Source organism: Antrostomus carolinensis, unplaced genomic scaffold, assembly GCF_000700745.2.
Source record: "Antrostomus carolinensis isolate BGI_N321 unplaced genomic scaffold, ASM70074v2 scaffold5887, whole genome shotgun sequence".
Taxonomy (NCBI): domain Eukaryota; kingdom Metazoa; phylum Chordata; class Aves; order Caprimulgiformes; family Caprimulgidae; genus Antrostomus; species Antrostomus carolinensis.
In genome coordinates, this window is record NW_010325263.1 from 18826 (window position 1) to 43150 (window position 24325).

Below are 24325 nucleotides of genomic sequence, written 5' to 3' on the forward strand. Positions count from 1 at the left end.
ATTTAGCTGGGCAAACTTGTTAATGAAAGATACCTAAAGGCTGTGATATTCACCTGAAGGAACTAACAGAGGGCAATCTAAACCTGGATCCCAAGTTAAATGTTAGAGGACTGACTTTAAGGAGATTCTGTGAGAAAACATCTTGCATAAGCAGGAAAGGTTTTGAACATCTCATTCCTTGGTATATAACCTCTTTCTGTCATTGAGGGCACTCAGACAGCTAATGAGGTAGGTATAGCACAACCAAGTCTTTCCTGATAAGTAATGGTGATGGTAACACTTTCAACCTTATTGATTGGCCTATAACAGAAATCATGATGATCATGGGTTTATTTATCCCTGAGAGGGAGTATAAAACAGGAAGAACAGGAGTCTTCTCCATATATTTTGGGAGAAGGGCCATCACTTCACTGCCATGGTGGGAAACTGTGTTAGATGGAATAAATGTATTCACACAACATTGCTGTGAGATGTGTGTTTTAGAGATGGGGGAGCCAAAAAATTAATTGTCTTGCCTATGGTCATGAAAACAGTCAGTGACAGACGTGGGATTCATGATCAGGACTTCCTTGCCTCCTGTGTCATGTTCAAAGAGTTACCTACTTGCTGGCCAGAGGCTCACTGCATGGTGGTTCTAACGTACCGTATAAAGATAGTCATGCAAGGGATGTAGCACAAAGTCACTGAAGAAGAGAGCTCTCTCTGTACCAAAAAGCAGATTTCTTCTGGAAGCTGCATGCAATTGGGAACCTCTGGTGGAAAGCACACATCTGGTTTCTTCACCCTGGAATATCTGGTGCTTAAGGCTTAGCACAATGAGGACCATTTAATAACCAAATGTAACAGATCCCATACAGGTATAAATTACAAGGTGTCTAGTAGTGGAAAAACCTTTTCCCTATGCTCTTCTAACCCTTAAAAAACAAATATTAGCCTGGTTAATTCAGTGGACTCATCACATACAACTATAGCTTAGTCTATATTTCCATGTCCACAGGTCGGATATCTCCAGTTTTGTGTTCTTTTACCCACAGTTCCCTGTCTTTGGCAGGATCCACTTTCCGAAGCAACTGATCCACGAGCTCTACTGTCTAAAATGAACAAAACAAGAATCAAAATGTCAAGGTTGCATTTCAAGCAGAGACAATCATTGCTCTAAAGCATTGAGCAGCTATGGGTACACCTACGTTGCATTTACAGACAAGTGAGAACTGCATGTATGTAAGACTCAGTGGATAACAGCCAGATCTGAATGCGAAGCCTCATAGCAGGAAGCAGAGAAGAGGCAGACTTTTTAAGTCAAGCAGAGACAGGCTTCCTATGCCTACATTGGCCAGTAGGTTTCTGACTCCTGTCCTGCAATCTGTATCTTACACCAAATACAACAGGTACTGAGGTCGGCATGCATCCCCCATATTTGAATATTTTTAAACTAGACAGTTTTTTAATAAGAAAAAAATATATACTCCCTCCCCAAACAGTGAAACTGTTTACCATTTGCCTTGCAAGAAGAGATGACCTCAAGGAGTAGTGCACTACGCTGGGAGAGCTTATAATGGCTCACACTGGCCAAATGTAATTCAATTCATTTTGTCTGCCCCAGCAAAAACCTGTAATCCAGCAGTATGAAATGTAACCAGGATCAGAGAGTCTTGGAGGAGCAGGAGTGTAGGGTGGCAGTACAGTACTTTTGTGAACTAACAAGCTGATCACTTACACTTTTCACACCTCCTTTTGATACAGGTCAGTCAGATCAGGATTGGGACCGTTCTGCCCAGCTTAAGTGCAGCAAAGACCAAAGGGACCAAACAAAAAGCAGACTTACACTTTGGTTGAACATGTCTGTCTCATGCCGCAGCTGTGTATACTGGCAAAGATGCTGCCGAATCATCTCCACCCTTTCAACTTCTAGTCTCTCAAGCTCCTGGACCCAAAAGAAAACAAGTCCATATTTTTCTTGGAATCTGAGCTTGAAGGCCCAGAGAAAGGATGACACACAAAAGACTGCCAGTCAGTGCAATATGCAACAGAGTCATGCTTTGGAGCTGAATTTAGTGGTTGCACATCCCTCTAATTTGCAGAGAATCAGAGACAGCAAGCAACAGAAGTTGCTTCAGCCTGAGACTAATGACAGAAAAGACAGTCGAAACCTTTCCAAAACTGAGACAACCGAGGCAGAGAGAGGAGCTACTGTCTTCAGGGATACTGCAAGCACAAGGGAATCTGCTTCCCTCAAGAAGATTTGCATGCTTTGTTGCTAGATCCAGAAGTTACAGTGACTCCTTGGGGAAGCAGAAGACTGCATTGTAGTGTATGGCTCAGAGGGCCTGACTGCCCTCAGTCTAACCAGACACTTGTAAGAGCAGTTTTACCTGTTCACCAAATGGTGAGCTGGGACAAGTCTCCACCTCACTCAGCTGGCAGTAAGCAGACCCCAGCAATGTTTTAGTTGAAAAGTCAGGTGATTTCTAATTTTCCTCCTGATTTTTTCTGCCTCTCGGTTCTCCTGGATTCTGATATTATACCCCAAAATCTGCATTTAGTCCCTCCTTGTCCATCTGAATGGCAGCACTGGAAGCAGCATGCTATGGAAGTCTGCCTTTAAAGACATACACTGTAATGGACTTTGATGTATGACTAGAAAGGTTTGTATTCATAGGGACATCAATGGGGCCAAATCTTAAAAAACCTGCCTTCAAGAGGGCATTTCTGGTGGCCACTTGGCATCATGGTTAAGCATAACTGAGCATATACAAGTAGGCAAGCTGCTATATTGCTTTCCCTGTACTATCTCAAATTTGTCAAATGTCTTTTGGGAAACAGATTCTTCATTGTAGCACAAAAATTTCAGGTGGCAGACTATCTGCCGGGGAAGGAAGAAAAGCAAAGGAGCTTGTGGTATGGACAGAACTGAAATAGACTGAGCTCATACTGCTGTTGTCTGCTGATGTACTGCCCTTACAGAAAAAATAGCCCACTTTGAACTCAGATTCCCTTATTTATGGCACAGATGTGCAGGATCAGAATGCAGAACCCAGGGTGCTAGCTTCAGGGAGGAAGGTATGCAAGGAAACACAAACCTTCAGACCTTGACTCTCTTGACTTTCTATTGCATATGAACTAATCTGTGATGCAGACTGTTTTTTGATTTAGATTTTATATTAATGTATACCAAGACTTACATTCAAATGTTTCTCAGCCTGAGTTTCACAACTGCCAAACCTGTTGCACAGCCTACAGGCTATGACTTCCCTCTTGAGCCATCTACTAGTGCACTTCTGAGTTGCACTTCTCCCAGAGCAAATACACAGCTAACATATACCTGGTCGCATTTGGACACAGTGGCACTGACAGTCAGTGTCACTTGCATCAGTGAGAAATCACCAGTGAAGGTGAGAAGAGAATTGGATCCTTTATGTACAGGAGCGGCTAACTTTTTCAGTCTTGTTCTGCTTTTAGGAAGATATCCACCTCCTGGTTTTCCATTCACCCATCTGCCTGTATTTATTTACTGCAGTTTAAATATTGCATTGACGCACTTCCAAATGCTGAGCAATTTATTACCCTGCTTCTTATTAAGAGGATTGTAGAGTTTTATGTTTGTCAAATGAGAAAAATACAAGCAAAAGACATTTTTATTTTCCACTTTTGAAAGCAATTGGCTGTTGCTCGGAAGGGCTCTAAGGAATGATATGAAGGAGGAGCCCTAAAGCCAAAGTACAGGTATTTCAAGAAATACAGCACATCAAAGCCGTATCTTAGCATCTTAGTGACTAACCCCAAAGGTATATGCCCTTAGGGCGAACAGTGTGAGCTGTATTATCTTCAGGAAAACAGAACAATAGGGAAGTAAAGCATGCCTCTTCTGAGCTAGCAATACTTGTGAAGAAATTCTAAAAACATGGAACACAAAAATTTATTAATGTATAAATGGATTCAGTGATTTATCATGTTTTTCCATGTCTTCCTTGTGCATTATTTCACCCTTCCTAGGGACAATTCCAGTGTTCTGGCCCCTAAGCAGCCGTGAATTGGTTTAATGTCTTCTGCAAAGAAAAAATTATTTCTTCCTTTCCCTTCTGATATGAGTTTATCTTGGAACTGAGAACAAAAAATAAAATGGGAGATTTATCACTCATTTTTTTCTCACTCTCACTGCTTTGCACTGTAACTAGCTTTGTAACTATAACTAGTGATTAATGTTGTACGTTATTACAATTTTGCAATGTTATACATGTAATATGCTACACAGAGTTACATACCAGAGTGGTGGTCACCATTTCCTCAAACCACTTGGACTGGGCTTGATTGTAAAGATCAACGCAGCGCATCAGGTCATCTCCTGTGAAGTTCAAGATGATAGCAACACGTTAGTCTTTTCTAGCCAGTGTTACGGAGCTTAGAAGAAAATGGCACTACAGATTTTGTAGACAGACCCAGAAGTTTTCAAGGTCAGTCCTGGTGGAGCTGAAGACAGTTCTGTTACATGGTATTTGTTAGGTGCAACAGATTTCAACAAAATGTATGCACTTGATGTGTGCTGAAAGATCAGGTGATTGAGTTGAGAAAGAATGAAAAGGAAAGACAAGATTTTAAAAGGAAAATATGAACATTAAGTAATATTTTACAAAATGCCCAGAACTGTGAAAGTTATTTCAGTTAAAAAAAATGGTCATAGATAGAAACCTATATCTAAGAAATAAATAATTAAAATGATAAATCAATAATAATGAGTTACTGAGCTGCAATGTAGCACTCTGCAGGTGAGACTGCATTCTAACAAGAATCTGTTTAAAACAGGAGTGAAGCATCAAGCTTGAGCTGTCTGAGATCAAGGGACGTTCATTTGCAATCTCAACCCAGCTGCACACTCATGTGTTCTGCAGCCTCTGAAGATGCACGATTCCAGTTGAGCTCTGGCTTCCTCCAGTGTTCAGGGTAGTATGACACAAGAAGCTGCATTTCTTTCAATTTTTCCTTTGTTGCAGGGCTCTGCTCTGACACAGAGGTAAAGGTGGGTGGAAAATCTGAAAGGTATGTCTCAGAGATTACTTCTGTCTGTCTAGTAAATTCTCTGTCTTCTTTAAACAAGGCTCAGTTATGCTTTCCCTAATGGTTTGATGCCTAGGTCCAAGGATCAAATTCATTGTGTTCTTTTATGTGCAAAAGTGTCGTTATTCATGAACTGAGAAGGTACAAAAAGTCTTTTATCATAGAATCATAGAACGTTGTGAGTTGGAAGGGACCCACAAGGACCATCAAGTCCAACTCTTGTCCCTCACAGGACAATCCCAACATTCAGACCATGTGTTTGAGGGCACGTGTTATCCAAATGCTTCTTGAATGTTGTCAGACTTGGTGCCATGACCACCTCCCTGGGGAGCCTGATCCAGTGTTCCACCACCCTCTGCCTGAAGAGCCTTTTCCTCATGGCCAACCTAAACCTCCCCTGGCACATCTTCCTGCCATTTCCTCTGCTCCTGGCATTGGTGGCCAGAGAGAAGAGATCAGCACCTGCCCCTCCTCTTCCCCTTGGGAGGAAGTTCTAGACCACAATGAGATCTCCTCTCAGGCTCCTCTTCTCCAGGCTGAACAAAACAAGTGACATCAGACTCTCTTCATACGGCTTCCTCTCTAAACCCTTCACCATTTTTGTGGCCTTCTCTGGACGCTCTCTAGAATCTTTTTATCCTTTTTATCCTGCGGTGCCCAAACTGCACCCAGTACTCGAGGTGAGGCCGCACTAGTGCTGAGTAGAGAAGGATGATCACCTCCCTCAACTGGCTCACAATCCAGAGCTTCACAGAATTACAGAATGGTAGGGGTTGGAAAGGACCTCTGGAGATCATCTAGTCCAACCTCTCTGCCAAAGCAGGCTCACTTAGAGCATACTGCACAGGACGGCATCCAGACGGGTTTTTAACATCTCCAGAGAAGGCGACTCCACAACCTCTCTGGGCAGCCTGTCCCAGGGCTCTGGCACCCTTACAGTAAAGTTTTTCCTCATGTTTAACTGGAAACTCCTGTGTTCCAGCTTGTGCCTGTTGCGCCTTGTCCTACTGCTGGCCACCACTGAAAAGGGTCTGGCCCCACCCTCTTGACACCTGCCCTTTATTTATAGACATTGATGAGGTCCCCTCTCAGTCTTCTCTTCTCCAGGCTAAACAGACCCAGCTTTCTCAGTCTTTCCTCATAAGAAAGAGGCTCCAGCCCCTTAATCATGTTTGTAGCCCTCCACTGGACTCTCTTCAGAAGCTCCCTAACTCTCTTGAACTGAGGAGCCCAGAACTGGACACAATACTCCAGATGCAGCCTCACCAGGGCAGAGTAGAGTGGGAGGACAAGCTCCCTCGACCTGCTGGCCACACTCTTCTTAATGCACCCCAGGAGACCATTTGCCACCTTGACCACAAGGGCACATTGTTGGCTTATGGTCAACTGGTCATCCACCAGTTCTCCCAGGTCTTTCTCTGCAGGGCTGCTTTCCAGCAGGTCAACCCCCAGCCTGTACTGGTACCTCGGGTGATTCCTCCCCTGATGCAGGACCCTACACTTGCCCTTATTGAACTTCATCAGGTTCCTCTCCACCCAAGCTCACAGCAAGTAGCTCTGTCCTCAGAACAGTATAGTACACACTACTGTATCCTCAGTATGCCTTGAACGGAAATCATTTTAAGCACTGAGTGGCAGTTGAAAAAAAGACAAAAAGTTCACTTTCAAGGAAAAAGACAGTAATAGGAAGCATAATAGGCACCCACATAGTTGTAGGTGTGTGTGATTTGGGAAAGAACCAAAGAAAGAACTATAATTTCAGGAAGACACGTCCTCAGCTGAGCTTCTTTGAATCTGACCTTGAAACTTCCACAAACGTTCAGTTATTTCAGTACACTTTAACAAAAGGACAATTCATCCTCCTTTTACTGTTCTTACCCCAATTATCAAAATCATCATTTTATGACATCTGACTTCGAAAAACTGGGCTTGTTTCTTCAGAGGATTTAACACCAAACAGATTTGCAGCACAGTTCACTTTAACTTTGTAGCTACAGTATTACAAAAAAAAAAGGAAACAAGCAGGTGGGTGGGCAGTTGCATCCTATCTTGTTCCTGCCATCCATGAGGCTGCACTCGCCACCAGCCACTGACAGACACAGGTACTTACCTGCCTGAGTGGACTTCCGTCTTGCCTTCTTAATTTCCTCTTCTGTCTTGTTGCTGAGCTTCACCTCTAGCTGCTGTGTTTTCATTTCCAGATCCCTCTGTCTCTCCATCAACGCTTTCCGGGCCTTGCAGTAATTAAAAAAGAATCACAAGTTTCAGACTAAAAGAGTTGCCAGCTGCCTTCAGCCATCTATGACTCCTTCACACAGGTATTTGTCAGTAAGAAGTCAGGGACTCTGCATAAAACTGGGTCCTAATTGGGATTCAAGTTCTTAGGACACCATGTTGTGTTCAAAGAAGTGTTCTACTACCATATAGAAGTTGTCACCAACAAATCACAAAAGCATCTGAACCCCTCATAGGTTCTTAGAAAGGCACAGTACGAAAGGCATCATCAGACTTTCATGTTTCTTAGTAACTCTCTCACTATTTCTGGAAGAAAGGGAAGCTGGAGCTTCTTCCAAATGTCTTAACCATCGTCACCAAGACACCTTTTCCATTTGCTTTTTTTAGGATCTAAACTGTTGAAAGAATTTCAAACATCATACAAAATTTATTTTTAAGTACCTTCTGGATTCAATATATGCTCATCAGAAACTCTAACAATAGGAACTTTTAGACTATTTCAGACAAACTAATTCAGGTCCATGATAACAGCAGTTCATACTATAGAAATCAAGAACCCAAGATGTGGTTACAACAGAATATTTAAATTACTTTAAAGTTCTTCAGGCTTTTAAAACCTGGTTTATCAGTATCATTACTGAACCTACACAGGCAAATTAGTAAGTGTCTTAACAAATAAATATCATTACCACATACAAGTGCTGTCACCTCATTTGCTGAGGTTGCCTAAATATATAAAATAAAAATAACTTGTTTTGCATGGACTTGTTATAAAATAGGTCACATTTGTTCTTTATCTAGCTACAGTGTTTAAATTTGGACTCTTATGTTCTGTTAGCACCTTACAGTCTTCCACAGTCACATGAGCCTGCAAGTTACAACGCTCCTGAGGCACTGAATTTTCTCAATTTGCAGTTTTAAAGATGGTGTGCTCAGCTCAGCAGGTCACAAGAGGGAGCTGCAGGAAAGCAATCTAGCGAGAAGCAGTGTGCTTCATCAGGCACCCTGCAGGCACAACTGCTCCCGTTTTTAATTCCTTCTTCTCAAGGCTATTCTAATTCATTCTTTCCAACATTCCTATTGAGGACTGTGTTTCTTTGCAGATATGACTGTGAATAACATTGTTTTGCAGAAAAATTCCTTCCCTGCATACATACAGTCTAATGACCTCGCGTACTCTGCAACAATTCCGGCCCTGGGCAAACTTTGTCATGTGCACTCTCATCTTCAATGAAAGCCCAAACAACGTTCTGGGTTGACTGAGCATGGTATTTTCCTTCCCAAGTTATATCCAAGAGCAAACCAAGTGAGGATACTATTTGGCATAAGCGTCTTGGCAGCTGAGGCATGGGTATCCCATTTCCTACCAGCTGCTGCTAAGAGAGCACTTTTTTGGGTATAACTCTCCCTAAATCACAACCTCAGCTACCTACTGGATGTTCATGTTAAAACAGTCCCTGATACTAGGGTGATGCTGCTGTTTGGGTTTTTCAGGTGAGGATGTCTGCTGTGAGGCACAGAAAATAGGAACTGGGAAAGGGTTTGTGACATGCCGTGCCAGGTTCAAGCAGCCTTCCTTGGCCATCTGCTATTGGCCACAGCACAAGAGGATACTGAGCCAGGCAAGCCTTTGGCCTGACCCTGCTGCTATTCTAAGGCAAGGTTTTTTAAATTTTGAGGACAATAGATGTGACATCCAGTTGCACACAGACAAGGAGTATTTTCATCAAATGTGTTAGAAATATGCTGTCCCCAATTGCGAAGGGGTGGATGAAACAAAAAGCCAGTTCAGCAGTTAACACATTAACCCTGCCTGTAGACCAGTTTCCCAAATCTCAGCTAAGCAGCAAACAACATCTGGGGCCCAGAAAAGCATAATTAACAACAGAAAGCATTCAGCAGAAACCTTTGTGGTTCTTTGTGGCAGAACAGAAACTTTTCACTGGGCAGCTGCTTTTCTGTCCAAACCAGCAGTATCTGCTCCCACCTTTTCAACTGCTGCGTAGCGGCTGGCCAGGTGCTTCCGTAAGTCTGCAATATGGTGGTCACACTTCTTCATGTCTTTCTTAAAGTTCTCTCTGAAGTTGAGCAGAGGTTTCTCTACCTCACTCTGAAGCTGGTAATGAAAATAAAGTAAGAAATGGCAATAATGAGGAGCCAGGTAGTAATTCCTGGTTCTTCTGCAAAGCCAAGCTCAGGACAGAGAGGAAACAACACATACACTGCAGCCAAAGGCAATATCATGCAGCAACAGTTCTCTTCCCCAAGAGAGTTCACAGTGAAGCTACTGCAAAACTCAGCTCTTCACAGGACAACTCTGTTAAGGGAATATTTACTGAAGGGAGCAAAAGGACAGAAATCTTGTCTTCCTCTCTCCCCATTAAATCATATCTCTCTTCTTACACATCAGATCAAACTGCAGGCAATAACCAGAGCACTACTTGAGGTGCTCTGATTCTGACCTAACTGATGCAACTTGCTTTGAAAAAAACAGAGTACACAAACTAAAGCCACTAACGCTGCAATATGGTGAGTCAGTGGACCACAGTGACACATCTGCATTTCTTGTATAATGAAGAGATCCAATAAGGGCACATTTTATTTGTTTCTGTTAAGTATAAGGGAGCTTAAAGAGAAGCCTGAGTATTTGGCTGGTGAGACACTGGGACAGGTTGCCCAAAGAAGTTACAGATGCCCCCTCCCTGGAAGTGTTCAAGGCCAGGCTGGGTGAGGCTTTGAGCAACCTGGTCTAGTGGAAGGTGTCTCTGTTCATGGCAGGAGAGTTGGAACTGGATGATCTTAAAAGTCCCTTCAAACCCAAACCATTCCATGATTCTGTGATTTAGTTGAAATTCTTTAAGTAGTGGCAAGAAACCACTGAAATAAACTCAGGAGAGATCCATCAAGACTGCACGTGTGACTTACCTCTTAAAAGCAGGACTTGACAGCTAGTGATACTCAACTCTGACAGAGTTTGTATCATACTGCTGTTTGGCCTTCTGATATACAGTTCTGATATCTAGAAAATGTGTTCTGAAGGGATACAGGTATTCCACCTCCCTAGACATAATCAAATACTTCTTTTATGTTGTCCCTCCTGTGGGGATGCTGGAGTCCATCAACACAGGCAAGTTGGGTCCATAATCACCTAACATGGCCCACAGTGAAGCAGTATCAAATATTTCAAATATAAAGTATTTTTGGCCTTTCTCCAGTGTTATTTAATGCAGAAGGAAACTTCATTCAAGCTGAGTACAGAGAGAGAGGCTACAAAAACAGACAAGACCCTACAGCACACATCCTAGAGGTTAAACAAGCCTAAAGCAGATCTTGTATAGGCAGATGACGACTGGCACCTTGATGATCTAATATGACCTACAGCTATCCAAAGGTCAGATGCAAGGGTAACAGAGAAAAATTCTTCTTTGTAGGGGCAGGCTCACAACAGACAGCTGAGGTAAGGTTTGGGAGGTTCAGGTTGAATGTAATTTAGGAAAAAAAAAAAAAAAAAATCACCAAAATGGTAGCTGGGCACTGGAACAGGTTGACCAGAGAGGTCATGAAATCTCCGTCCTTAAAGAGATATTCAAGACTTTGCTAGACAAAGATGTAGCTGACTTGATCCACTGTGGATGACAGTCCAGCTCTGACTGGAGGGGTTGGACTAGAAAAATTTAGACAATACTTTTATGACAGTCTCATCAGGATAGTCCCAGGCAAACTAATAAACACCTGTTCACAACGCTGGGGTCCAGTATGGTTACACAAGCTGTCTCAGGAACACAGGTACAAATCAATAGCTGTGCCAGGAGCACTGTCAATGCTCAACAAAACAAGAACTGGAACAGAGAGAAGTTCAGGATGGCTTCAGTGAACTCCAGAGGTAATATACCATGATTGATAGAGATGACTGTGTCCAACTGAGTTTGAAGGAGCTAAATAGTCTGCACGCCCTACAGATTGCTCCATTAATAAATGGATTCACCTGGGTAAACAACTCAACATGGGTCAATCATCCTCAGTGGAAGAAGTGGCAACCTGAATCATTTGACAAAAATAGGCATTGCTGTGAAAACCCTTATAAAAATCCCCAGGGCCAGGGACATACCAAACAGGAGGACATTTCACTGGTAGTCCTACTTGCCTAATAGAAAGTAAAGATGTTTGTTTATTTCACATGGTTTATAGTGGGACAGGAAATTCCAAGATCCTCATAAAAATGGGAAATGCTTCACCAGGACACTTAACATGCAAACAATGCAACTGCCTTCTCCAGTTTTATGTTCTGGGCATCAAAAAGGTGGACTTCTCGGTAAAGGCAGTCATCTTTCATCTGGCATGATTATCCTGCTTGAACCTGAATCTTGAAAGGGGTACCATAAGCTATCAAAACAATCACCTATGAATGACCCAGTCTTTTAAATGTTGCATTATAGTTTTCTGTATTTATTCTTTTTTCTTTGTTTGTGCTAGAAGATCTTCCTAAAAGACTTTCAAATTCATTCAATAGATGAAAAAAACCCATGAACTATGTTCCTAAGATGAAGAGATTTAAAGCTCCAGTGTACACAGACAACTCTGACACTTACTCGTTACTGATTTTTCTTGAAATCTCAAGAAATCTGCTAAAAGAAGTTACTGGGTATGGGACAGAGACCTTGTACCTCTGTACCAGTATGGTAGAGCCTTAGGCAAAAAAAGAGAGGCATAGAGTTAATCATACTATTGGATGCTGGAGAAACTACACAGCTGAGTTATCAGAAACCACACTTCAAAAATTCCTCTAATTTCACAAGTACTCATTTTTTCCTCCACCAGCACCATTTCCAGAATGGCTGGTAACACAGCATCATATCCAGGCCAGCTCATGACTTCAACTAGTACAACATGTGTGCAACTTCTCTTCCAGCAGAACTCACCTCCTGGAGCTCAGTAAGGGATAATCAGATATCTGGAGAAGAGGTTCAGTGTCATAACAGCCTACTTGAAGGATTCCTCATGCGCATGTATCTACAGCTGCCATGCCAGTCTGTACAGGCATTAGTAGTGTAGAATATATGTTCCAAGTGCCATAAGAGTGCTGTCCAAGAGTGCTGTGACTTTGCGACCCCCAATGTAAGTGCCGTGAAGGACTATCACAGAAGTTGTTCAATGTTTTCATGGCTGGAGTTTATGGTTGAATATTTTGAATATTCTTGGTGTGCTTTGCTCACTTGGTGTGCTTGGTACTGACTGCTTTGTGCCAGCACTGACTGGTTTTGTTCGACTATCAACAAGAAATACAATTACTACTTCTAAGAATAACTTATCTGAAAGTAATAGCAATAATCAGTATGTTTAAAAACATATTCTGTTAATAAAAGAAAGCTGGAACTAGGAACTCCCAAATCAGGTACGGGAACAGTGGGGAGAATTCAGAGGACTCTACAGGAGTTTCTGTGCAGGGTTTAAGGAAAAGAAAAATAATGAAAGAGCCTCCATACATTGCCTGCCCACACACACATACACACACACACCACTCCAGGGTGCATTTCTTCCTCTTGGAAAACAATACAAGAGGACAATGGGGAGCAAAATGTATTTCACTAATTACAGCCCTGAAGTAGAAGTTCGAAGCAGAGCAGCAGAGAGGCTGGTTGCCTGAGTAACCTCTGCATAATCGCTTACAAATAGTGCAGAGCTATAATTTTCCTCCAGAACATGGCTGTTGTGATATCTGCCACTGTACTGAACTTGATCACCCACAGAGGTTAACATAATGTAACAGGACACAAGAGTGTGTTACATGTAGTGGAAAAAACAAATAAATATCCTAATTTGTACAAGAAATCTCCTTGGGCATCACTTGAGAGAAGATCCAAAAATAACAGTTCCCAGTACACTTTTCAGAAAGGATAATGACATGAAGAAGTCAGAGTCCTGGTTCTTTTCCTTCCAGACAGATATGCTAGATTCTTGTTGGGAAGCCAATTTTTTTTTTTTTTCCTTCCCCTACATAAGAAATCTGTACAAGCTCTAGGTAAATTTACTTGAACAGGTTGGAACTTAGAGCCCTAAGTGAATAACCTCTAAAATCAGTTTTCCTTCTCTTTTATGAAAAATTAAGGCTAGATGTGTTTTAACTTACTCATCAGGTAAATCATATAAACTATGATTTTGGCTGGAAGAATGAGTTTAAATAAGTTTGTTCACCAACTTATTAATTCTTCTAAATTTATACCATATGCATGTGTATTTTCCCCACTAAGAAGCACTGAAGGAAGATCTACACCAATTACAGGGCAAAAATCTCTGCAAAAGGAAGAACTACTTACCTTAGAAGAAAATTTAAGATGAACCTCTGCTTCATCAGCTAGACTCTTCTTTAGCTGAGCCCAAGCCTCTCCTAGTGTGCTGAAAGAACAGAGTGACAATAATCAATGCTCTTGTCTTCTGCACATCCTCTCAGAGAGTTTTGTTAGATAGATATGGTACAGCGCTTTGTACCACATCATGCTCAGTAAAATCATGGAAAAGTGATAGCAGAAATCTAAGAAGATAACCAAACTTTGTGTCCAAGGCGGAATTATACTGGCATTGTATGTAGCAGATTTTTGAAAACACTGTTCATAATGATCTCCAGTTACAGAGATGTCACAATCTCCATAAGCAAGATACCTCAGTATCTTATCCTTACCAGTTTTTCTTTTCTATTCCTCAAAGTAAACCTTCAGCAATGCAGTTTTTCCATTGCTTCTTCTACTTTATACTCTACCTTTGGTGAACAGATTATTCTACTTCTCCTCAGAGAAGCCCTATAGTATTTGAAAATTACCAGGTCTGTCTTTTCTCCACCTTCCTTTTCCTTCAGAAAAATTATTTTCTAGACAATAGTAGTTTAGGTACACCCTTCTAGACCCTTTCCAACAGCCTTGATTCCTCTTAATGCATCCTAACCAAATCTACACCATCTTCCAGCAGAGGTCTTCCAGTAGCTAAACTGGTAACAGATTATTTCCTATCAGACACTTCTACATATCTCAGTGTGATTGCTTTTTTAGACAACAGCATGAAGTTGCTGATGAATAAGCTTGTGATTCAATATAGTCAAATCCTTCTCCCACAAACTGTTATGTAACTATGAAAGTATACAATCTGTGAAAGTATAAAATCTGGTACTTTGTCCTCATTGAAATGCATCTTAATTCTTTTCAGTTTACTTCTCTAGTTTAACAAAATAATTCTGAATTGCGATATTTTCTTCAAATTATACACACCATCCCTTCTAGCTTTGTCTCATTTCTGATTACAGTACACCCTTTATTTATTCTATCATAAGTCATTAGCAGAAACACTGAAAAATATCTGGACTTGGGATGAAATTTATGAGATCTCTCTCCATAGCTACTTTCTGCACTTTCTGGTGTGATTTTTTACCTAGTTTTGCACTTTAGGCTTTATCTAGGACACATTTATCTCGCCTGCTTACAAGAATCTCCTACTGCAAAAAGCTATACTTAGTTAAGAGCTATGATGCTGACTTCTTCTGTTATTCTGCCACCAGAGGAATTTTGGTTGGTTTGACATTGTTTGTTCTGTATGCATCCACAATAATTGCAATAATCACTTATCACCTTAGTTTTCCACTGAGTGCTTCTAGAAAGCTTAATGTTTTATTTCACCACTTTGCACAGGTTATATAAAGCTGACTGATCTACAGTTTCCCGGCTCCTTCTCTTTTTCCCCCACTCCCTTTTCAAAGATAGTCATATTTGTCCATTCCTGGTAGCCTGAAAAATTGCCTGTCATCTGCAATATCAAAATAACGATCTGTAATCTGATGTTGCTCCAATGAGTTGAGTCTTTGAGTATGGTGTTCTTCACAGCTAAAAAATCTGAGAAAGTTTAACCTATTTAAGTGCTCTTAACTCTTCTCCTTCCCTAGTCCCATCCTGAGGTCCCCTCCCACTGTACAGTTTTCACTGCTACTAACTATTTTTTCTGATCTATTTAAGTAAAGAAGGCACTTCAGCCTGATAAGCATCTTCTGCATCTCCTATCCAACCACAATGACTTAAATGACCATGGATTGCATCACCTTCTGTGTCCACACAGCAGGACTGTACTCACAGAGACTTGGACAGAACCATCTTGATACCAAAAGTCAGTCCCATCTCATCACCCTGGTGTCACACTCAAATACATGATGGTGGGTCTTCTTACTACCAGAGGAGGGCAGAGGACCCTGGAGGGACAGCCCATACTTTGTGTCATTTCCACAGACCACTGGACAGCAAAGCTGGAAAATGCTCTGTGAAGTATGAAACCAGTAGTGGTAACTGGTATGTTCACAGAGCAGTTCATGCAGTCCTCTGACTCACGTCTTCTCAGAAATGAGAGGAAGACACTGGTGAACATTTAATTTGAGTGTGCTAGGCTGCAGTCCCACTTTTGACTCCTTTAAATCCTCCTGTTGGCTGCTTTTCCTCCCTCACATTTTTCAGTGGAATTTTTCCCTTTCCTGAGCCTCACCAATAACCAGGATCTTCTCACTAGCCTCTTCCTGGTCCTAGCCAATTTGCCCACCATAGCACTTTCCATTCCTTCATCTTGCCATCTCCCCAGGCAGATCACCACTGGGCAGTGTTCCTAGCTACCTGCACTCTGCTCCACGTCCCCTTCAGTTCCCTACTTGGTTCTCTACTTCAGTATTTTTTACACTTCAGTCCTCATTCCCTCTCTTCTCATCTACTCTTCCCTAGTTTCCTTCCTTTTCATTTTTTTCAGGCATTCCCCCCTTCTCCTATTGGGGGTAGGAGAAAGTGGGAGGAAGATGTGGAAGAAAGCAGTTTTAGCTTTGCTAGGAGCAAGTTAACACCCATTCCTAAAGTAGAAAGAACAGAAACTGTCTTCAATGTAGGTGCTTAGAGAAGTAACAGTCTAGTTAGCCTCTTGCAATTTCTGTCCTTGCTTACTGGAAGCTGAGCAAACACCTCGTGGAGCTTCACTGCCAGCAGAAACACACTCTGTCAAAACTAGGGTGAGGGCTGTCATTTCCAACCTTGGCTTTTAGCACTTAAAGGGTTTGTGTTGGAACACATGTAACTCCTAGTCCTTCAGGAGTAGTGTCTTTTCATTATTACTGAAAAATTACAAGCTAATCTGAAGTGCATTGCCTAATACCTTCTTAATAACTTCCGAAGTGTGAGCATGCTGCAAATAAGGGACAACCTGCTGCTTTTCTTGGAGGGCCAGACCCAATATAAGAAGAGACTTCATCTTCCTCCCTCTATGCTGCTCCAGTTTTACTGGCCTGACCTTATAGATCTACTATCAGCCGTATATATATTCCATATATTCTTCCATATTCAAAATAATTTAGTACTTATACATGGCTAATCCCTAAAGGAATTAGTGCTGGCTAGAACAAGGATAGCATAAACACATTATTGGAAATGCAAGGTTTTATCCAGATATTGCTAAAAATTTACCATGAACACTTTCAAAAGGAAAATATTCCAAAGCAATTCTGTCTTCCTCAACATATTCAGAATGCCAATATAAATAAACCTCTACTCAATGGGAGAGCTCAGGAAAAACACATGTACATGTGTGGGAGGAATGCCTTTTATGTTAAAATTCTTGTCTTCTGCAAAAGTCAGAGAGATGCACTTACCCTTCTTCCTGAGCAGCCAAGGAATTCTGAGACAGTTTGGACAGGTTCTTAGCATATTCCTCCTCAATCTTTATCCTACACTTACCGACACACATACAAGAAAATAGAAAGACAGCAGTAAGGTTTAAGGCAGAAACCCGCACAGATAACTTAAAGAAATTCTCTGCATTTTAACAGATCTTGACACAGGAATTTTCCTTTCAGTCTCCAGGGCTTGGCAGCACCAGTTTCAGGATCCATCTCTTCTCTCCATATGCTAAAAATGCAATGGCAAGAGCAGGGATATATGCAGGACAGCATGTGTGATAAAAATAGAAGAAAAAGCTACAGTTCTGGAGAGTAAATAACAAGGACAAAGCATTTCTACTCTGCAACATGGACTGTCTGCAAAACTGGGCTCACTTGAGAAGCATGTGTTTCAGCCTGCTGCTAAACTGAGGTCACACATCCTTGAAGAGGAATGCAGCGATACAGGGGAAATCCAAATGAGGTTTGGGGTGTCGGACTGCACCTTTCCGAGGGACACCAAATACTTCCTGCTCCCCATTACAGACAATCAAGCTGGTGAAAATATTGCAGGGGCTTCACCAGCTTTGTCACCCTTCTTTGGACCAACTCCAGCACCTCAACAGCTTTCCTGTAGTGAGGGGCCCAAAACTGAACACAGTACTCAAGGTGCAGCCCCACCAGTGCTGAGGATCACTTCCCTGGTCCTGCTGGTCACACTATTGTGGATACAAGCCAGGATGCTATTGACCTTCTTGGCCACCTGGGCACACTGCTGACTCATGTTCAGCTGCTGTCGACCAACACCCCCAGGTCCTTCTCTGCCAGGCAGCTCTCCAGCCACTCTTCCCCAAGCCTGTAACATTGCATGGGGTTGTTGCGACCCATGTGAGGGACCCAGCACTCAGCCTTATTGAACTTCATACCATTGGCCTCAGCCCATCGATTCAGCCTGTCCAGATCCCTCTGCAGAGCTTTCCTACCCTCAAGCAGATCAACACTGCCACCCAACTTGGTTTCGTCTGCAAACTTACTGAGGTCACACTCAATACCCTCCTCTAGATCATTGATAAAGATATTAAACAGAACTGGCCCCAACACTGATCCTTGGGGAACACTGCTACTGTGGCAACTGACTCTTGGACTATCTTATGTCAAAGGCAGTAGGAACCACATGTGGATGCTGGGCACTCTGCACCTCCTGTATCAGACTGTGTTTATTGCCTGTGTTATACTTTGCATTTCTCCACTGCTGCCATATCCCTAATAATGAAAAAAAAAAAAAAAAAAAAAGAGAGAAAGAAAACAAACCACAAATGAAAGCAACTATCTGCAAATTCTGCCCAATTGAACTGCCCCCCAAATGCCAACACAGGTGCCTGTTTGTTGCCCCAACATTGCTTCTACTACTACGGATTCACATCAGCACGGCCATGCTGTGTCCACAGCAGCAGAGCAGGAAGGCAATACCAACTCAGCAGCAGGCATCAACACAGAGGATGTAACAGAGGACAGCAGCTCCTTCAACTGCTGCAACTGCCTCCAGGAGAGAACATCCATCAGCATGATCTGCCTTCCTCCTGGGAGTAAACATTGCTTGTACCCTATGGGCTGTTCTGAAGTTTTGAGAGTCATTCTCAAGATGATTTACACTGGCTTGGACACATGACAAGCAATTTAAAATAGTAGTGACACTACTTATGAGTAATGATGTCACATCATCTCCTGTACATGGTTGAATTGAGCGTCTTATCAATGCTCACTGCACTTTCTATGTCAGCAGAGCAGCAGAACATAAATAGCATTCTGGCACTTTCTGGTAGCAACATCTGCCTTTACAACTTGGGGTTCACTCTAAACATCTGCATGTGTAATTTAGCTCCATAACCAGCATAAGTCCCAAGGGATTAAATGTTTTTTAAGAATTGGTAGCACATCTCTTACGCAGTTTATGCTACATCATTAATCTGCCAAAGGAATATCTAAATAAGGAAAAAAAAAAGTGCTGTAAATAGCTAATTTGATAGCAAAGTGCTAATTACCTTTCTCGAATGAACTCTGCCATTTCTTTCTGCATTTGTTTCCCTTTAAGTTGCTTTTGAAGAAGAATTTCAAATCCCGACACTGTATTGTTCCCTTGTGAATCCTTCTTATCAGCCTGGAAGGAAATAGGAAGTTCAGGAAAAAGATATGGTGATCAAAATCACAGACACACAGTTCCCAGCAGCAACTGCCCAAACAGTCAGTGACAGCATCTGAAGAGCCCTCCTCTGATAACAGCTGATGGTCACAGCACCTCAGCCCCTCTCAGAGGAATAGTCCAACACTTTCTCTTTCCCCTTCCTCTTATTCCTTTTATTTATTTATTTATTTATTTAAAATAAGTTTTATAGTTATCTTTAGCTAGCATAAGATTACACTGGGGCCAAAGCAGCAGTCTTGCCTTCCCTTCTGCCAACAGCCTTTCATACCTGGTAATACCCCTGGGCTGTCTCCAGCAGGCATGAGCCCTGGTGGCTCAGCCCTGCAAAGAGAAGAAGGGATTGGAGCAAGCACAAGAGAACTGCTGGGGAAGAGGAGAAGACACTGCTACTCTTTCCAGGGGCAACATAGCCCTAAATGACCTTTAAGAGACTGTAAAGTTCAACCCTGATTTGCAAGCAGAAAAATACAGCCAGTCTGCACAGATCTGCTGTAAAGCAGGGCAAAACAGCAACTTGTTCAACAAGTACCACCATACATCCCATCTTTCATTGTTTCCTACTCAGCCCTTTTTGCATCTTGCTCCACTGACTTCAGGGTTGCTAAAAGGACTACCACAGTCTTCTCTCTGCTGGATTTTTTCTCTCTCCCCTCTCTTTTCTTTCCTTACTTCAGAATTACATTTCCCACCTTCTTCCAACAAACAGGCCCAGAAAACACTTCCCTAAGGACTACAGGTTTTGTTCCAATATCCTGGGTGCTGTACCTGTGCACAGAGAAAAATGCCACATTAATCAAAGTAAGAGACTTGTAGGCTGTCGTGCCAGGCACCAGGCAGCTGGTCACTAGTAGCCTGCAACAACAGGAAGGGTGGAGCTGATTGAAGAAGGAGGCAAGTCATGGGCAGACCATAGATTACAAAACTGAATGAGAGGTAAGTCCTGGGAGCAGAGGTATGGGAGGATAAAAGTTTGCAGAAGAAAGGCAGCTTTAAGTGGAGTTTCACTGAGAGTGAGATGTGACCAAACCCAAGAAGCCAAGCAGTAGCCAAGCCTAAACAGGAAGAACAAAGCAGGGCAGTAACTTCTGTAAGACACATGCAACAAATAAGCCTATAGATAATTTCCTATTTATTGCTCATCAGGATCAGAAAACTCAAATAAACTGAAGAAACTCTGATGGTTTTGTAACATGACCATTTGCAAGTACGTCAGTGTATTTTAGCAAGTTACTGCCATTAGTCCTCACACCAACACAGAGCACGCATGAGGGGAAGTGGTGCTGTGCCTCCAACAGCTGCTTTTTTTTGTAAGTTAAACTTTTTTTTTTTATAGGAACATTTCAATAACTGAAAACTGAAAACACATGTGAAATCCGTAAAATCTTCATTGTTGAGGAAGTACTCCCCGTGTCCCCCTAAAAAACAGTTTTCCAGTGGAAGACTTTTCCTATCAGCTCCACACTTGAAGGACTACTGTATTATTTTAATCTGATTCAGGATGCTGAAAGCAGAGCTAAGCACAAGAAGGCACACACAGAAACACAGCCACTGGAGACTTTTCATGCTGAAGGCTGCATTAAAACTACTCTATTTAAGAGCTACTAATGGGCCTGTCCTTTACAAACCTCATCCTTTAAAATAATCTGTCCTCCAGAATATCCCGTGGGAGTGAGTTTTACAATTTAACACAAAGTTTGTAACTATCTGCTTGTTTTAAATATGATACCTCCAGCTTCCTTGTGCATGCCTAACTCTCATGCTCTGGGAAACACTGAAATAATATTCCCTGTCAGCCACCTCACTACCCCTCCTCCGGCTGTGCAGCCCTTTCAGCTGAGGTATTTTGAGATGTGTAGTGTGGCCTACATCCTCCCCATTTCCTGACCAAAACCATCTCCTGAACGCTGACCTTGCCTTTCTGGACACCCTCCTGATAATCGCCCACATCTGAGATCAGTTAGATGGTTTCTATCTGACCTTCACTGGCATCCTCACTCTCCATGCTGCTGCCCTAACACACTGCATAAATACTCCTTTATTACTTTGTACCACAAATCAAGCTGTTTGTTCCACTTTTTTGGAAGCTCAGGAGCTGCAATATGGCATATGGCCAGTTGCCTACTTACCCAGAAATAATCACAGTAGCTCCACTCTGAAGGTTTCAGCAACTGCTGCTCTGGCATTACATCAGGGTGGGGGAAAGTCACACAGTTTATCTGTAAAAAAAAAAAGCAAAAAAGAGTTAGAAGGTAATGAAATTTAGCTGTTGATGAGAAATATGCAAATTAAAGGTTATATACATGCGCTTACAACTGGAAAATCCACAGTGAATGCACATCAATGAAGAAAAATATGTTGTTGCATGGAAACAGCAGCTAAGTATTCCCAGAAAGTTCCTCTGAGCAAGCAGGAGTGTCAGCGCAGAGGAAAATAAACTACTCACTTCACATGAGGAAAACATGCTTGATTTGGAAAGCACCATACAGGGAGTTCTCCTTGATCCCTAACAAACTGATAAAAATCCTGACGTGAAACACCCTGAACATAAGAAATACCGTGAGCAGCAGAGAGCACTGAAGGCACTGATGGCATATCTCATCAGAAAATCTTGGCTACGTTAGTCTCTCACAGGATTACAAAAAAGGTATAGTTTTTCAGTGCTCAGCCCTTTCATCTATCCCAGAGACCTTTTCATATATAAGTGATGTTCCTTGCAGAAAGAAACAGGGGCTCTCTAGAGTCAGCCAGCCTTCAGTGCACAAAACTACAGCAATTTGTGAGACAGGACTCATCATGTAGTCATTAAACATAGGTATAAAAAAGTACAAGCGCTCATTAAGTTATTGCAGTAGAAAATGTAGCTTGATAAAAGCACAGTGAAAGCAAAGAGTGTGACAGCTATTGCAGAATGTGCTGCAGAGTAACTGGATGCAGTTAAGCCTTTCAGGGGAAGTATCAGCAAGTGTCAGAACTCACTGCTAGCACGTAACACTCGCCTAAAATTTTTGCTGGGTAGGCACACTAACAGCAGTCTCTTTTATTGCATCTGCAGGTTCACTGGACACAAAGAGTACTTGTGTATTAACCAAGGAACCAACAGAAATTGGGGATGCAAGACTTGTAAAAGTAACTGTATGGATTTGGTTTGTTTGGGGTTTTTTATCAGTTAATGTTCACAGGAAATCCAAAAACAAAGCTGTGGGCACAGCTGTGTGGGCAGACCTAAAGGTAGTGCTTACATGCAGTGTAAGTGTTATCTGCCTTTGGGCTATTCAGAGAGGATCAAAAGGGACAGGGCAACATGCTGCAAAGTGCTGACACAGTATAAACCCACCGCACTAGAGCAATGCAGACAAAGCCTTTAGCTGATACAACCTATAAACCCACACTGGTTCTGCTGCTGTCTGCCCGTGCTGAAGTTTCAGCGGCTGTCCCGTATGCAATGCAAGAGCTTTCTCTACCCCTCTACTCCACAAAAATCACTCTGTCCAGAGCTTGTCAAATCCATTTCAAAGCACACTGAGGACCCTGTACCTATAGTGTCTTTGGTTGTCACCTCACCTAGATCCTAAACCATGCATCTTCCTTCCAGTTTCCTTCCTGCTCCCATGGGGCTTCAATCTGATCTGCAGGAGATTGGAAACCAAGGCTCTTACTTCACCATCACTTTGCAGGCAGCAGCTGTGCACTGGTGAGCCTGCACCTCCAGCCAGAGCCAGCCTCCACTGGCCACACGGTCCCAACAACAGAAAACATGCTGCTGAAAACACCTCCCTGTTCCTTCACTCTCCCCATCAGAAGCACCATGCATCAGGAGTTATAAAACATCAGCTCAGTTCAGAGTGGGAGGGCCATGCAACAGGGGTGCCAATGCTCACCTTCGCTTGGCCACCCCACACCCCTGCAGCATCAGGAGTCATGCCAGGGGACATAACAGTGTAGTCACACTCAGCTGGGCTTGCCCATGCTGCAGCAATGGGCCCCTGTGTTATCCCAGGCTGACCTCTGTCACCACTACAGCCTCCAGCAGAAAGGCTCTCCATGAGGGACATTTCACTGAGGACATCTGTCTCTGCTGAAGTTTTCCTCTTCTGCCTCTTCCCTGTCAGCTTAGCTATCTCAGGACAGCACCACAAGCCCATCTTGCCCTGTTTTTTTGGTTAAGTAGGTTGGGTTACCTTCCCTTCTCCATTCAGGGATCACCAAATCTAAAAGTCTGTGAGCAGATCCCATCATCTGCTGGAAGCAGCCCAGCCACAAGACAGGAACTGTCACCTCTCCTCCGGGTACATCTGGGTGTGCAGGGGTGTGCAAAGCTGCTTCCAGGCACTGCAGAGCTCTGCACGAGGGGCTGCCAGTGTGCACTGGCTCAACACCATATTAGGAGACTCCTTTCAGCTCTACCAGGACGTTTCACAACAGATCAGACCAAATGTCTTAAGAATACCAGCTAGAAACCTTAAGTCAAATTGCTACTTCCAGACAGTATCCGACAAGCACTGACTTGGACCAGTGCTGGACCAGCATGCAAGGGCAGACAGAGAAAAGTCTCTGCTTCGCTTCACAGATCACCAAATCCCATGCCACTGCTGACCACAGGCTGTGCTGGTAACTAGGCATGCCTCTATGCTGTCACAGCCACATACTATTTCTCAAATAACACAATATACTGTAGTTTGACCTTAAAAAAAGACATGGCCTCAAAACCCGTGCACAATTGCTCTGCCATGTACCATGGAGGGCCAAGTGCTTCCTCTGAGGGAGTAACCCTGCAGCTCATCCTCCCAGAGCAGGGGAGATACAGGAAACAAAGTACTGTCGACAAAGACAACGTCATAGGTAACCACGTGAAGGTATGCAGTGTCAAGAAAGGTTTAAACAGCTCCTGTCTTTGAGGATTTCTGGATTTAATGCTGCATTTCATACTCACTGAATAAAAATTTGGGTGACAGCCACAGGTCACTTGGACACTAGCCATTCCAGACCCTCCAGCCTCTACAGCAACTCCAACCCCTCCAGCCTCTACAGGCCCTCTAGTCTGGCAGACTGCACAAAACACTGCCCAGTGCATAGATACTGTGTGTGCTTACACAACACACCTCATGGGCATCCAGGACAAGGTGCTGCCTCTTGAGAACAGACTTCCAAGCTACAGGAACTCGGGATTTAGCTCA

At 42.8% G+C, this 24325-nt stretch overlaps 1 protein-coding gene across 1 annotated transcript; it reads right to left on the reverse strand.

Annotated features, from left to right (window-relative positions):
* Window positions 1-488: 488 nt before the first annotated feature.
* On the reverse strand, window positions 489-23293 carry GAS7 (growth arrest specific 7). The gene is made up of 11 exons (XM_029085746.1): window positions 23155-23293; window positions 22172-22224; window positions 21278-21367; window positions 18991-19106; window positions 16943-17017; window positions 13602-13680; window positions 9275-9403; window positions 7163-7286; window positions 4263-4342; window positions 1826-1924; window positions 489-1091 (listed from the first exon to the last, which is right to left on the reverse strand). Exons 1-11 carry the CDS (start codon window positions 23291-23293, stop codon window positions 978-980), a joined length of 1098 nt encoding a protein of 365 aa, XP_028941579.1. The 3' UTR covers window positions 489-977.
* Window positions 23294-24325: the final 1032 nt, after the last annotated feature.

Coding starts and splice junctions, on each gene's coding strand:
- GAS7 (XM_029085746.1), bottom strand. CDS start 23,293: ATGGGCTTGTGGTGCTGTCCTGAGATAGCTAAGCTGACAGGGAAGAGG. Junction 19,107..21,277: donor GCTACTGTGATTATTTCTGG/GTAAGTAGGCAA, acceptor ATTTCCTTCCAG/GCTGATAAGAAGGATTCACA. Junction 1,092..1,825: donor CAGACATGTTCAACCAAAGT/GTAAGTCTGCTT, acceptor TGTTCATTTTAG/ACAGTAGAGCTCGTGGATCA.